The sequence below is a fragment of the Amyelois transitella genome, chromosome 24 (genome assembly GCF_032362555.1).
Source record: "Amyelois transitella isolate CPQ chromosome 24, ilAmyTran1.1, whole genome shotgun sequence".
In the NCBI taxonomy this organism is placed as follows: domain Eukaryota; kingdom Metazoa; phylum Arthropoda; class Insecta; order Lepidoptera; family Pyralidae; genus Amyelois; species Amyelois transitella.
In genome coordinates, this window is record NC_083527.1 from 7032453 (window position 1) to 7049669 (window position 17217).

The window sequence follows — 17217 nt, forward strand, 5'->3', positions numbered from 1 at the left end:
GGAAAGAGATGGAGTGGTCCTATTCTTTGCACTTTTGGTGCCGGGAACCACACGGCTCAATTTAGTCGTTATTGATATATTTTGCTAGCCCATCGCCCTAAAGAAGAATTCCAACTTTATAAGTTTATAATAATTGTTTTTTTAAGTAATTTATAGTTAAAAAAAAATGTTAAGGGTGGACAACAGTTATCACTAAGGGTTATGAAAAATAGATGTTGGCCGATTCTCAGACCTATTCAATATGCTGACATAATTCCATGAGAATTGGCCAAGACGTTTCGGCGAAGTACGAACATTGTGACACGAGAATTTTATATATTATATTTATTTAATGGTGCCGTGTGGTTCCCGGCACCAGTACAAAAATGAATAGGACCACTCCATCTCTTTCCCATGGATGTCGTAAAAAGCGACTAAGGGATAGGCTTATAAATTTGAGATTCTTTTTTAGGCGATGGGCTAGCAACCTGTCACTATTTGAATCTCAATTCTATCATTAAGCCAAACAGCTGAACGTGGCCATTCAGTCTTTTCAAGACTGTTGGCTCTGTCTACGCCGCAAGGGATATAGACGTGACTATATGTATGTATTTATTTAATGTATAAATAAATATTAAGTTTCCAGCGTCCATTTAACATCTAACAATAACATTGAAAAGCAATACGTTTGCAACCAACCCACGCAACCTGTCGTAAATGGCGTGTTTCCATCACGAGCTCGCGGGAACACTTCATTCCCGTGGGAACCGCCAGCTGGGGATAATCTGACGACGGCGGGGCGAGGCACGGAGTTACGGATATAACTCTGCCGGAACAGACAACAAACATAATCACGTACATCAATATAAAGTGCCGTGTGGTTCCCGGCACCAATACAAAAAAGAATGGGACCACTCCATCTCTTTCCCATGGATGTCGTAAAGGCGACTAAGGTATAGGCTTACATACTCGGGATTCTTTTTTAAGGCGATGGGCTAGCAACCTGTCACTATTTGAATCTCAATTCTATCTTAAAGCTGAACGTGGCCTATCAGTCTTTACAAGACTGTTGGCTCTGTCTACCCTGCAAGGGTTAAGACGTGATTATATGTATGTATGTATCAATATAATCACGTCTATATCGTGATTCCCGGCACGGCACCAATATAAATATGAATAGGATCACTCCGTCTCTTTCCCATGGATGTCGCAAAAAGCGACTAAGGGATAGGCTTAAATACTTGGGATTCTTCTTTTAGGCGATCGGCTAGCAACCTGTCATTATTTTAATTCTATCATTAAACCTAACAGCTGAACGTGTCCTGTCAGTCTTTTAAGACATCTGGCTCTGTTTATCCCGTTCGGAATAAAGACGTGATTATATGAATAAAACAATGAATTGGTATGAATGAAAATATGGTTTCTTTTTTATCCTGGGAAAATAACAGCTGATGTATAATCTGGAGATCGCCCGGTCGCGGCACGAACAACGCGAAGTATTTGTTTACTAGAAGCGTCCTCATACAAACATTCTATGAAGGGTAGGCAGAGACCACACATAATTCCACTAGCCACGATCAATACATATCCTTTTCGCTTAATCCACATTCATAACTCTCTTCATGAAAGCTAGTTAGTTTTTTTTAGTACGTTTAGGTCGTTTCCCGTTGATGTCGTTAAATGCGATTAAGGGATAGGTTTATAAACTTGGGATTTCTATTGTAAGCGATGGGCTAGCAACCTGTCACTATATAAATCTACTACACTATAAGAAGAAGAAGAACGTATGTTTGCAACGCGATAACTTTCGAACTTTCGTGTTCTGATTTTTTATGAAAATTTAAAACGTGTGTATCGTAATCGTAAACGTGTTAAACGTGTATCGTAGGCCATCAAAATCGGTTAAGTTCTGCGGCGAACGACAATATTTTCTTATTCAATATCCATTTCTACTTCTAAAATAAATAAATCATCCATTTCCCCTTTTGATTTTTCTTCAATCGCTAACCGTAGAAATAAAAAATAAAAAAACAAAGTACAAAAATAATCATGTAAATTTATCAGAACAGGTATATTTTATTGTCACATTGACAATAGGGCCGGCCTCCTTGCACATAAAAAATTCATGCTGTATGCTTGGTTAAGCCTACCCGCCCTACTCATCGATTAACATCGTACATACATATGTGGCGACATCTCTACGCCACTCGCCACAAACATCAAATCAAACAACTACTGTCAATCATCTCGAAGAAATCGACGCGCTCAACCAATAGCAGCGAAGAATCTAAATCGCGATTTCAGAGATTTCACGGATTGGAGCTATATATACAACCTCCGACACAACATCGTCGGAGCCGCGGTTCCCCAGGCATAACACCTAGCCTGGCGGAAGATCTTCCCTTTGGTGGCGGTCGAGCCGAATCATCGCTCCCGCTACATTGGTGACCCCGACGTGATTGGAAGCAACCTTCTCCATTATCATCAACTCCAATCCTCAGCATCACTCCTCACTCTGAAAGCAGTCTCACAGCAAGCCAGCAACTGGGTATCGCAGCAGGTCCATCGCAGCCAACGCAACGAGCTTCCTGGTCCTGTCTCCACCCGCACTCACTCTCATCGACTTCAGCGACCGACGCATCTACCGCAGCCCACGGCTGGATCACTTCGACGGCCGCTCTTCTCTCCAGCGTGGCAGCTCTGCACGACTTCTCCCGGCGCCAACAAGTCGACTTCGCTCTCTACTGTCTCGACTCACCGCAGACTACGAGCAACGCAACGGCTCACTCCTGACTCACTAGGACTTCGAGCAACTTCCGACTCACTGGAAGACAACTGGCACTTGCAAGCTACTAAAGCACAGATTGCACAGCAAGATCAAGACTTCAGACCTCCGGTCTTGGGGGGGAGTACTGTGGCGACATCTCTACGCCACTCGCCACAAACATCAAATCAAACAACTACTGTCAATCATCTCGAAGAAATCGACGCGCTCAACCAATAGCAGCGAAGAATCTAAATCGCGATTTCAGAGATTTCACGGATTGGAGCTATATATACAACCTCCGACACAACATCGTCGGAGCCGCGGTTCCCCAGGCATAACACCTAGCCTGGCGGAAGATCTTCCTTTGGTGGCGGTCGAGCCGAATCATCGCTCCCGCTACACATATAATCACATCTATGTCCCTTGCGGGGTAGACAGAGCCAATAGTCCCGAAAAGACTGAATGGCCACATTCAGCTGCTCGGCTGTGACAGGTTGCAAGCCCATCGCCTAAAAAAAAGGATCGCAATTTTATAAGCCTATCCCTTAGTCGCCTATTCTTTTTTGTATTGGTGCCGGAAACCACACGGCACTTAACATTACTTAACATTAACATCATACATACATATATCCCTTGCGGGGTAGCCAGAGCCAACAGTCTTGAAAAGATTGATAGGCTACGTTCAGCTTAGTGTTGGAACTGAAACTCAAATAGTGACAATTCCATTTTGAGCTATATAGTCAGACGTCGTCTTATCGAGGCTGTTGGCTTTGTCTAACCCGTAAGGGAAACTAAATATTTATTGATTCAAAAAGTAAAAAAAAAATATACATAAATAAAATGAATGTGGATGAAGCGAAGGAAGTATGCAGAGATCGTGGCAAGTGGAAAGAGGTAGTCTCTGCCTACCTCTCCGGGATAGAGGCGTGATTTTATGTATGTATGTATGTATAAATAAAATATCAAATTAGGATGACCCATTATTGGTCTGCCGAAGAAAGAACCCATTCACAGCATGTTTGAACGCAGAGCGACTAGGAGCTCTCCTGATCATTTCAGGAAGAGCATTCCAGAGCCTTACAGCCTGAACCTGGAAAGATTTGTCCAACAAAGTAGACCGGAACAGAGGAGTACATACATACATACATAAAATCACGCCTCTTTCCCGGAGGGGTAGGCAGAGACTACCTCTTTCCACTTGCCACGATCTCTGCATACTTCCTTCGCTTCATCCACGGTTGCGGGTACTCTTGACCTGACCCTATACCAGGACGTCCTTAATTTGATCAAGATACGTTCGTCTAGGTATTCCCACTCCGACCTTTCCCTCCACACTCTTGTATATCTGCTTAGTCATTCATACTCTCCACATGACCAAACTAGAGAAATACGCAGTATATAAATAAGTTAGTGTAAAGCCGGTAGCAACTACCTAGTCGTGAGAAAACCAACCTGTTCAAGACATAAAGAGTAAACACAAGTGAACTAGCTCATGTTATTATTGAATAGGCACGGAGGTTTGACGGACGATCATAAATATTTCTGATGGTATGGTGACCGAAGTGAGTTCCATACATATTATCACGTATGTTAACCTTGCGGGGTAGACAGAGGCTACTACTACTACCCCGCAAGGTTTATAGACGTGATCATAATGTATATATGTACGAATGCACCTAAATGGCTATTCCCTTAGTCGCCTAGTTCCCATTTACACTTCTACTTCTGTGAAATGCCCTTTTTCATTCATCATTTGTCCATAAAACCTTTAAAACTATTATTGACAGGTAAAATGTAGTAGTTTTCATAAAATATTCAGGCTAATATGACAGTGAAGCGCTGATAACCGGCGCCGGTCATATGTACCTCGTAATTTACCTGATGAGGGGGCATTTGGACTAGAATTGATGGCTTCAAATTGCATTCTTTGGTGTTGATTGGGTGTTTTATTATTGTGATACTATACAGCTCAAAATGGAATTGTCACTATTCGAATTTCAGTTCCAACACTAAGCTGAACGTGGCCTTTCAGTCTTTTCAAGACTGTTGGCTCTGTCTACCCCGCAAGGGATATAGACGTCATCATATGTACATACATACATACATCTGTTCACGTCTATATCCCTTGCGGGGTAGACAGAGCCAAAAGTCTTGAAAGGACTGAATGGCCACGTTCAGCTATTTGGCTTAATGATAGAATTGAGATTCAAATAGTGACAGGTTGCTAGCCCATCGCCTAAAAAAGAATCCCAAGTTTGTAAGCCTATCCCTTAGTCGCCTTTTACGACATCCATGAGAAAGAGATGGAGTGGTCCTATTCTTTTTTGTATTGGTGCCGGGAACCACACGGTATATATGTACGAATGCACCTAAATGCCTATTCCCTTAGTCGCCTAGTTCCCATTTACACTTCTACTTCTGTGAAATACGCCCTTTTTCATTCATCATTTGTCCATAAAACCTTTAAAACTATTATTGACAGGTAAAATGTAGTAGTTTTCATAAAATATTCAGGCTAATATGACAGTGAAGCGCTGATAACCGGCGCCGGTCATATGTACCTCGTAATTTACCTGATGGGGGGCATTTGGACTAGAATTGATGGCTTCAAATTGCATTCTTTGGTGTTGATTGGGTGTTTTATTATTGTGATGAATGAATAAATGATTGTAATTTACTGGGTTACCAGAGATATGGTCGTATCGTGATGCTCAGAAAGGCACAGGTTCGAATCCCATTTCGGCCATGTACCAATGACTATTTTCGAAGTTGTGTACATCTATACTATAATATTATAAAGCTGAAGAGTTTCTTTGTTTGAACGCGCTAATTTCAGGAACTACTTACTGGTTTGAATTGAAAAAATCTTTTGCGTTGAATAGACCATTTATCGAGGAAGGCTTTAGGCTATATAACATCACGCTGCAACTACAAGGAGCAAAGAAATAATGGAATATGTGAAAAAAAACGGGGAAAATTATTCATCCTTGAAGGCCTTGATCCTTCAATAATGCCCAAAATAACTATTCCACGCGGACGAAGTCGCGGGCACAGCAAGTTATGTGATATATGGAAAACATCGTGAGGAAACCTGCACATTTGGGCAACTGCATGTGTAACCATGATCGATCCAATACGGGTTAGGTTTACCTGCAAAGGTTGCGGAGATCAGATGGCAGTCGCTTCGTGTAAAAATCTGACTCACCCAATCCAGGATCCATAGTCAAAAGCTGATGAACATGTAAATGAACATGCTGCGCTGGATGTCTGGAGTATCACGGAAGGATCGCATGAAAAGGGAACACGCAGAGATGACAGAGAGTGTAGTAATACTATTCCTAAGTGCCAAAACTATAGAAAAAGCTTAACTTCATCTCAACTCTTTAAATATAAAGGTCCCTCTACACATTCGATTTCGGGCATAAAGGTCTCTCCACACGTTTTTGTCGTCCGCAAACGCGCCTGCCGGCGACACTGTTGATCTCGTAGCGCACTTGCTAGTGTTGTTATCGCGTCGATAATCTTCGACTAAATATCGATAAAGATAATATAATGTAATAACACAGTGACGTGCCCTTTTTTTACTTAATTATCTAGTTCTTAATTGTTCTAAAATTATACATATAAACACATACGTCATTGGATTCGAAAGTGGCCGAACGGCATTTATTTTATATATACATACATGCACACATAAAGTCACGTCTATATCCCTAGCGGTTTAGACAGAGCCAACAGCCTTAAAAAGACTGAAAGGCAACGTTCAGCGGTATGGCTTCACGATGGAATTGTGATCGATATGGCGTTATCGACCTCACTCCCATCACTACGGCATGGAGTGTGGGTGCTAGTGACGTGTCTGTGGGCCGACGAGGGGCGGCTTATAAAAAGTTTACAAGAATCTGTGTGAAATTCGCAGGGGGGGTGCGATGAATGTTATTGTTTGTGTAAAATGGCGGAAAAAACTGATTTTGTTGCGAAGCATTAAAAAGGTTTTTAATTTAACCGACACCTTTTTTTTATTATCGATTTTGTGAATTACAACGCCAAAGTAAAAGATGATTTTATCTCATACGATTTCATTTTATAACTATAATTACATCTTTATTCCTTACGGGGTAGACAGAGCTAACAGTCTCGATGAGATTAAAAGCCTATGTTCAACTGGTTGATTGAAATTCAGATAGGTTGCTAGACAACGGATTGAAAAATAATTCCAAGTTTATTATTCATCCCCTTAGTAGCTTCTTACGACATGGGAATGGCCATATCATGTTTAATCATGTCTGAATATTTTATCATTGTGCCACGAATGCCATATTTTCCTATGTATTAAAATACACTTTCTTTAATGCCTTCCCGGTTGTTTTCCTGCACCATTAGAAAAGAAAGATTAGGACCACTACATCTCTGTCCCATGGATGCCGTAAAAGGCGACTAAGGGATAGGCTTATAAACTTGGGATTCTTCTTATAGGCGACAAACTAGCAACCTGTCACTATTTGAATCTCAATTCTATCATTAAGCCAAACAGCTGAGCGTGGCCTATCAGTCTTTTCAAGACTGGTGGCTCTGTCTACCCCGCTAGGGACAGGACGTGATTATATGTATGTATGTATGTTTCTTTAATCGCTCCCTTCAACATTCATAGGAAGATTTGTTCCTATCTAGACTTTACAAAGCAATTCTTTGCTACCACAACATGCGTTATGACAGCTTCTTCTGAACTATCGAACTCGACAAAGACAGATGGCGCCACTGGACGCAAGAGCTTATGACCCGTGGATGGTACAGTCAGCAGATAAAATGGACCTGCTATTCTGGGCCAACATGGCATGCGGTACCTACGACGTTTTTGTCGCATGAGTCTTGAAAGCCTAGCGACAGGTTGGTAGCCCGTCGCCTTAAATAAGAATCTCAAGTAGATAACCCTATCCCTTACTCGCTTTTCCAACATCCATGGGAAAGATATGGATCGGTTCCATTCCAAAGTGCCATAAATTTGTTGTATCACAATTTTTTTTTAAATTTTATTTATGTTTATAGACGAGCCTTTACCTTTTTCATACTTTTTTTTTTAATAAAACCATCCGGTATTCACGTGAAATTGTCTATTGACGTCTTCGCTAAACCCTTATTACTCCACAATCACCTCTAACGTTAATAGTGTATGAAATAGCAAAAAGCTTAAGGTTCTGTTGGTGACAGAATAAATAAAAGTTCGGCGGAGCTAGTGGCCTGCCAAGAGCGGGTGCCAGCGACACGCGTCCTCTACACTAGGGATGGGACACGTCATGACATTGTTATCGATAAAATATCTATCGACTATACGCTGATAGGTGATTTCATGTCTTTTCAGTATTGTTGGCTCTGTCTACTCGCTACGACATAAATATTATATGTTGGAAATTAGTGACATTCTAAAAACGGATGCCAGATATACCAAGTAAGAAGCATGAAAATTAAAAATTAAAAAAATTACTGGAGCTTAAACTGGGTCAAACCTGTATATCAGGCCTCCAGGTCACCCGTCCGCGCTCAGACAAACTTTAATATAAACATAAAGGTAGGTTTCAAAATGGTATTTCTGTAAATATTTTAGTTGAATACAGTGTAAATATTATCTAGAAATACGTAAGAATATCTAAAACAGTTTCTATTTACGGTATTTATTTATAAGCGCGATATATTGATACGAAACACTTTTATCTTCATTGTAGGTCGTCTAGTCTAGGATTGAGCTTTATCTTACTAAATTCAAGCACTGGCACTTTTGAATGCGAAGAGCCAGTATTTACACTTAATAAAATGAGTCTAGTATAAATCATCATCAAATCCTCTTAATAAATAACTAAAAAATAAAATATTTCACACGTCTGAAAATAGAAAAATCCATATGAAAGTAGAAAAGTCATTACATAATTGATTTAAAATGTCACAACAATTTTAGGGTGAAAGTTTTAGTTTTTAAAAAGTAAATTTTAAACATATATAAGTTACTAAATTAAATAATTTATATATTTATGTATATCAAGGAAAAAAATAAGAATAGAACTTAAATAAAAGATAAATTTGGTACAAGGGCAGTACTTATTTCTAGAGAAATTTCTTCCAGCAGGCCCACGACAGGTAAATGAAAATTTATATTTCAGTTCCAAGTCAAACGCCCTCAAATTTTCAATATTGAAAAGTGAACGTCCTTTATTTGTATTTATCGACAATCGACATCGACATTTCTCTCAGCCCATCTCTACTCGTTATACTGCGTGTGGCAGCCGACACCTCGCCCGCGGCGCCTTACAACTCATTCCGTGGAAATATCATTAAATTGTGTTCGTTTTCTGTGTTAGATTAGTGTTTTGTTAATGATTTGATGATAATTTTTTCGTGAATATTGGAATGATTCCACGCGGACTAACCGCCCGCAACTTCGTCCGCGTGGAATCATTCCCGCCGGGACTCCGGGATAAAAAGTAGCCTATATGTTATTCAATTATTCTAGTACCCGGCACCAATAAAAAAAAAAGAATAGGACCACTTCTTCTCGTTCCCATGGATGTTGTAAAAGGCGACTGAGGGATAGGCTTACAAACTTGGGATTCTTTTTAAGGCGTTGGTTTAGCAACCTGTCACTATTTGAATCTCAATTCTAACATTAAGCCAAATAGCTGAACGTCATCAGTCTTTTCGACACTGTTGGCTCTGTCTAACCCGCAAGGGGTATAGACGTGACCATATGTATGTATGTATGTATTCTTTAGTGGCGGAAACCACACGGCGCACGGCAGTAACGTGCAGTTTGTGGCGCCTCTCTACGCCACTCGTCACAACATCCAATCAAACAACTACTGTCAATCATCGCGAAGAAATTGACGCGCTCAACCAATAGCAGCGAAGAATCTGAATCGCGATTTCAAAGATTTCACGGATTGGAGCTATATATACATATATCCGACACAACATCGTCTGTCGCGCGGTTCCCCAGGCGTCACACCAGCCTGGCGGAAGATATACCCTTTGTTGGCGGTCGAGCCGAATCGTCGCTCCCGCTACAATTTGAATCTCAATTCTATCATTAAGCCAAATAGCTGAACGTGGCCATTCAGGCTTTTCGAGACTGTTGGCTCTGTCTAACCCGCAAGAGGTATAGACGTGACCATATGTATGTATGTACGTATTCTTTAGTGGCTGAAACCACACGACAGACGGCAGTAACGTGCAGTTTATGATAAAACGCCTTTTTCTTAGCCCGACTTTAGTACAAACTCCGCTATGAGTTACGTGTCGGCGTATAGATAATCGTGTTTGTTCGGCTGTATCGGGAATCGGGAACGATCGGCGGGAATCGGGAATAGAGGATCGGGGTGTGGGAGAGGACATTTGTTCCCTTTGTCGGGTACAGTGGGCTACAGAGAAAAAAGTATATTCAAATTATTCTTTTTTTGAGACGTTTCAATCCTACTACTATTATAAAGGCGAAAGTTTGTATGGATGTTTGTTACTCTTTCACGCAAAAACTACTGAACCGATTACCATGAAATTTGGTATGTAGGTAGCTGAAGACCCAGAATAACACATAGGCTACTTTTTATCCCAGAGTTCCCGCGGGATTGATAGGGTTTCCATGCGGACGAAGTCGCGGGCGGCCTCTAGTATCACATAATTGTCATATCTTTTTTTGGTTTCAAATACAAATTATTGATTTTTTTATCTATTATTATGGGACGTTTCAATATTCATTAGTCTTTTGGTTTCGCTACATTGGTTGGTTGACGTCAAATAAATTGCTTAAAACATAGTCTACTGTCGCTTCCAAAGCGACAGTGTAGAAGGAGCGGTAACAAACTGCACTGCAGCATTTGAATATAAATTTATAAAACGCTAGCGGACCTCCACGGCTTCGCCCGTGTTACATACATAACCAGTAACACCTGTAAATGATGTACGTTTTCAACATACAATACAGACATACAATCACGTCTATATCCCTTGCCACGAAGCCACGATAACCTGTTTTTCACGGAAAAAGGATTTTTCATGATCGGTTTAGTATTTCTAATGATTACCTTTTGCAAATAAATAATCAGTTACAATTTTTATTTTAAGCTATCGCCAAGAAGTGAACCACTACACGTCTTTCCCGTGGATGTCGTTAAAGGCGACTAAGGGATAGGCTAATAAACTACGGATTCCTCTTGTAGGCGATGGGCGATAGTAGGATTATAAATGCGGAAGTTTGTGAGTATGTCAGGATGTCAGTATGGATGTTTGTTACTCTTTCACGCAAAAACTACTGAACCGATTACGATGAAATTTGTTATGTAGGTAGCTGAATACCCAGAATAACATATAGGCTACTTTTTATCCCGGAGTTCCCGCGGGATTGATAGGTTTTCCATGCGGACGAGGTCGCGGGCGGCCTCTAGTATAAAATAAAATAAATTCGTGAGGTAAAAAAAAAACATACATCCGTGTGGTTCCCGGCACCAATAAAAAAAGAATAGGACCACTCCATCTCTTTCCCATGGATGTCGTAAAAGGCGACTAAGGGATAGGCTTACAAACTTGGGATTCTTTTTTTAGGCGATGATGGGCTAGCAACCTGTCACTATTTGAATCTCAATTCTATACATACATACATACATAAAATCACGCCTCTTTCCCGGAGGGGTAGGCAGAGACTACCTCTTTCCACTTGCCACGATCCCTGCATACTTCCTTTGCTTCATCCACATTCTTAACTCTCTTCATGCAAGCTCGGCGGTTTCGTTCATTTCTATTTCTATTTCTTAATTCTATCATTAAGCCAAATAGCTGAACGTGGCCATTCAGTCTTTTCAAGACTGTTGGCTCTGTTTACCCCGCAAGGGATAAAGACGTGACTATATGTATGTATTTGTGTAAAAAAAATAAAATGTATAAATCAATAGGTCTCGTGGCCACACCCCGTCCTGAGTAAACAGACGTGTGACCGCATGCCGGCCCCCGCTTACCATATCAGCGTCAAACATATTTTTACCCACAACGCGAAAAGTTGGGTGCACAAACTAAATACAGATATATAATGTTCACCGTTAAAAAACATAACAGTACTCATTAATTATATTATGAACATGAAAATTGAGAAGCTTTTACAATAAAAATTATTTTTGACATATCTCACTAACAAAACCATGGCAACCGTTGCTATGGCGTCTAGCAAGAAGGGTGCAAATGGCTAGATCGCGCCCTTTTCCCGGAGGGGTAGGCAGAGACTACATATTTCCACTTGCCACGACCTCTGCAGACTTCTTTCTCTATCTTTCTTAAGAAATCATGATAATAATTTAAATAATGTTTTTAGTTTGCACCTAATTTAGAATAGTTGTTTTTATTATTAAATAATTAATATTAGTTTATGTTATTTAATTAGGTATATTCTTTATTAGTAGGTACAGTTAAGAAATTGTAAAAGTCAACCTTAATTATGTCATTGTAATTTTTATCCAGCATAAAATATGTGTTATACAAATGATTTCTTTTAATGAAGAAATCTATCTATACATCATAATAATGAATTCATCTCGTCCAGATTTCAGTTAAAACTATTAAGGCTTTGATTCCCTGCATAAGGTTGGAACTCGCCTCTTTTGAAAACTAGTTATTTCAATCCAGGCACACAGAGCTCTTCAGTGCCGTGAGTACGCAATCGGTCATGTAGCGACATGTCTACGCCACAAGTAAAAATCTAAATCGCGCAAGCAAAGATTTCACGGATTGGAGCATATATACAACCTCCGACACAACATCGTCTGCCGCGCGGTTCCCCAGGCATAAAACCTAGCCTGGCGGAAGATATACCCTTTAGTGTCGGTCAAGCCGAATCATCGCTCCCGCTACAGTACCTAAAGACCATGAGGATGGATGATACCATAAAAGACCTTCGATGCTATGATGATACCACAAACGCAAAACCATCGATGCTCAAAAAAGTTAACTTTTTTTTTTTGTTACAGCCACTACAGCTGGTAAAGAAAGCCGGTCACCTGACCATGAAGAAGCCAGGTCCTCACCCACACCTGGCCCGCCAAGTCCGCAGAACAATGGAACTGGTGGTGAGTAATAAATAAATAAATATATAATGGTGCCGTGTGGTTCCCGGCACCAATACAAAAAAGAATATGACCTCTCCATCTCTTTCCCATGGATGTCGTAAAAGCCGACTAAGGGATAGGCTTATAAAATTGCGATCTTTTTTTTAGGCGATGGGCTTGCAACCTGTCACTATTTGGATCTCAATTCCATCATTAAGCCGAGCAGCTGAATGTGGCCATTCAGTCTTTTTGGGACTATTGGCTCTGTCTACCCCGCAAGGGATATAGACGTGACCATATGTATGTATGTGTGTTGTAACTTTGATATATCCCTTACTCGCCTTTTACGATATCCATGGGAAAGAGATGGAGTGGTCCTATTTTTTTTTGCATTGATGCCGGGAACCACACGGCACAAATCACAAGTTACAAGAAATTTTATATATGTACCTACCTACTCGTAACTAATTCCTCCCTACAGCTACCCTATCATCGACGGAGTCGTTATCCCCCCCACTGGAGGGGTACCGCGCCACGCCGGCGCTTCAGCGCTTGCGCAGGTTCCTTTCAGCGCTGCAACAATTTGCGTCCGACGCTGGAGCGGAGACGGGGGAGAGGGTTCGGCAGCTTATTTATAATTTGGTGGTAAGTTTTAATTTATTTATATAGAATTGTTGCAAAGTTAGATCCTCCTATTAACTATTATAAAAAGCATTTATACCTATAACCTCCATCTTGAATCGCTAGATTTCGATACCTTAGAATAGAATAGATTTATTTTCAAAATTGCATACAAGGTATCACTTATTGATATCACATCACTAAAATCTAATTATAACTACTAAGGCTTCCAAAGCGCATTTGTAGAAGAAGCGGCGGAACAAACTACACTGCAGCATTCACCGGACGTCAATTTACAAATATAAAGTCAAAGTTAAATTATTTATTGCAAATGTAGGTAACACAATAAATACAAGATATAATCTCGAAAAAAAAAATATAGATCTCTTAGTGGATGAATGCACGTTACTTAAAAATTCTGTATGTTTGTAACATACAAAAAATGTGTTTCCGCTCCAAGAAGAACATCAAATAAGTGGCCTTCATAGGATGCATCCCATATGCATCCTATGAAGGCCACACCACAAGGTCTTCAAATTAATCACTTATTTTTCTAAACAGTCTGGTACCCTGAACATCGAGGAGTTCCAAGCGGGTGTTCAGGAGTGCACCAACTACCCCCTGAGGGCGTCGGTCCCAGGGTTCCTCAGGGCTCTACTGCCGTTCGCGCAAAGGGACTTGCGGGCAAGAGCCAGGAGTGCCAAGCAGGTATGTTGTGCAAATGAATTTCTCGATTCGATCCCTCGCGTCCAATTTATTCATGCTCATATAATTTACAATGCCGTGTGGTTCCCGGCACCAATACAAAAAAAGAATAGGACCACTCCGTCTCCTTCCAATGGATGACGTAAAAGGCGACTAAGGTATAGGCAAATTTAGGATTCTTTTTTGGGCGATGGGCTAGCAATAGCAACCTGTCACTATGTCTATATCTACTTCACTGTAACTTCAATAATATGTTAGCAACATTAATAACAAATTAGTGCAGTGTGGTTCTCGGCACCAATAAAAAAAATAAGACCTCTCCTTATTTTTCCCATGGATGTCGTTAAAGGCGACTAAGGGATAGGCTTACAAACTTGGGATTCTTTTAGGCGACTGGCTAGCAACCTGTCACTATTTGAATTTCAATTCTATCATTAAGCCAAACAGCTGAACGTGGCCTATCAGTCTTCTAAAGACTGTTGGCTCTGTTTACCCCGCAAGGGATATAGACGTGATTATATGTATGTATGTTATTCCTTGCCCCCCAGACCCCGCTGCAGTACATCAGGAACCATGAACACTTGATCCTGGAGACCTCAAGCGACGGTGGCGACATTTTTGCCTCTCAACCACCGACCGAGGCCGGCGTGAAGAGAAGGCCAAGTGATCCGTAAGTAATAAATTCTAAGTTCATTAATAGATGCCATAGTGACGGACAAAAACATAAATAGACATACATTCATCCACATTCATAACTCTTTTCATGCAAGCTCGGCGGTTTCGGGTACTTTTGACCTGACCTTTTACCAGGACGTCCTTAATTTGATCAAGATACGTTAGCTAGACTAACGTATCTTGATCAAATTAAGGACACTTCCTTCCCACCCCGACCTTTCCCTCCACACTCTCCTTCAATATTATTCAATTTTTTTCATCTTGTAAATCAGCTAAGTCAATCTGCTTTCATTCATTCTCACCACATGACCAAACCATTTTAGCATACCTTTTTCTATTCCTGTTACCTAATCTTCTTCCATATCTTTTTGAAATTCTCACGGGAATGGTAAAAACGGGAACTCAAGTTCAACGCGGGTGAAGCTGTGTATTTAGTTCTGATATATTTTCACTACTTGCACCCCCTGGGTTTCGCTCTCGTTGTAATTTTGGGATAAAAAGTGTTCCAGGTTATATTCCCGTGTACTAATCAAATCCAACCACAAGATTAAGCGTGAAAGAGAAACAAACACACACACATCCTTACAAACATTTGCATTTATATATTTTTTTTTATGATTATATATTTACAGGACAAATTACACGATTGAGTTAGCCACGAAGTAAGTGCGAAACTTGTGTTACGAGATACTAACTCAACCATACTATGACCAATTAGAGAAAGTTCGTTTCTCATCATGCCCTGACCGGGATTCGAACCCGGAACCTCTGGTGTTACAGACAAGCGTATTACCGCTGCGCCACAGAGGCCGTGCATTGTATACCAAATAGTTGGATATGATTCCCATCAAAAGCTAATGAAAGCAATAACGCCAATGACCAAAATAAAACGTTCCTCCCGCGATCATTCGGCAATCATATCTGAACTATCAATAATGGCAGTCCAGGCCAGGTGAGTGTTATGGACAGGTAATTTGTCGGCCTCCCACTCCACAACGGGACTAGGGATGGGAATGAATTTTATACAGCTGGGAATACAAGCGACTTTCTTTATAGTTTCTTTATAGCCGTGTGTGCTGTGTGGTTCCCGGCACCAATAGAGAAAAGAATAGGAACACTCCATCCCTTTCCCATGGATGTCGTAAAAGACGAATAAGGGATGGGCGTTTAAACGCGGGATTCTTCTTTTAGGCGACGGGCTAGCAACCTGTTATTTAAAACTTTATTGCACAAAAAAATGTACAAAAGGCGGACTTAATGGCGTTTGACATTCTCTACCAGTCTACCATTTATATCAGTCTATCTACGAGTATAATAATATTATAAAGCTGAAGAGTTTGTTTGTTTGAACGCACTAATCTCAGGCACTACTGGTTCGAATTAAAGAATTCTTTTTCTATTGAATAGACTATTTATCGAGGAAAGCTTTAGGCTATATAACATCACGCTGCAACTATTAGGAGCGAAGAAATAATGGAAAATGTGGGAAAAAAAGGGAAAGTTATTCGTATACTACGAGTATACATATATCGAAATACTTTCGCGATTATCGATAGTTTCTCGCTCGATAAAAACGGCGTCGCGCGTGCCTTGCTACGGGCTGCTATACACTCTTTCATCGAATTTTACTGTTTTATCGTACGATATTCCCGCCATTCCGCGTCCCATCTCTACGGCTGTCAATTTCAGCTCGCTCCGAACTTTTTTGCGGTCATCCTTGACGCGGGCGACGATTGTGCGGTAATTGGCGCTTCGGCTTCAGCATTTACATATGAACGATACGAAGGACATTTTTAGATGGAGTTGGTATTTTATTCTTTTTGATGTATGGTAGTATTATCTTAATTCAGAAGTAAGCAGGAATAATACCAAATATTTTACGTGATTGCATTTATTTTCTTATCAGCTAACCGACGGAGATTCTCATGAGTCAAACGTAAGCACAGAATTAAGTCCGGTTGTCAAAAACGTTATTAATAATCGATATTGGAATACATTCTTATTAAACCTGTTTACTTATACAACATACATATTATGTTAAAATGATATGTAGAATAAATAACATATAAAACTTATGTAAAATAAATATTGCTAACAGTAGCAAAAAAATCATAGAACGTGCAAAATGCTTCTCTTCTCGCGTAGATTGGTAAAACTTATAAACTTGGAATTCTTCTGTAGCGGGAGCGATGTTTGGAGCTCGACCGCCACCAAAGGGAAGAACCTCGGTTCCGACAACGTCGAGTCGGAGGTTGTATTTCTGCGCCAATCCGAGAAAACTTTGTTTGCGCGATTTAGATTCTTCGCTGCTATTGGCTTAGCGCTTCAATTTCTTCACTTCTTTCAGGCGAGGCGTGGTTAGCAACCTGTCGCTATCTGATTCTCAATACCATCATT

At 40.5% G+C, this 17217-nt stretch overlaps 1 protein-coding gene across 1 annotated transcript in view; it reads left to right on the forward strand.

Moving 5' to 3' along the window:
• LOC106143466 (protein CBFA2T3) overlaps nucleotides 1-17217 on the forward strand; it is a 52422-nt gene that overhangs the window by 28072 nt on the left and 7133 nt on the right. The window contains exons 3-6 of the mRNA XM_060951314.1: nucleotides 12742-12840; nucleotides 13301-13464; nucleotides 14002-14148; nucleotides 14694-14815. Coding sequence (XP_060807297.1) covers nucleotides 12742-12840; nucleotides 13301-13464; nucleotides 14002-14148; nucleotides 14694-14815 — 532 coding nt within the window. The remainder of the gene's footprint in view (nucleotides 1-12741; nucleotides 12841-13300; nucleotides 13465-14001; nucleotides 14149-14693; nucleotides 14816-17217) is intronic.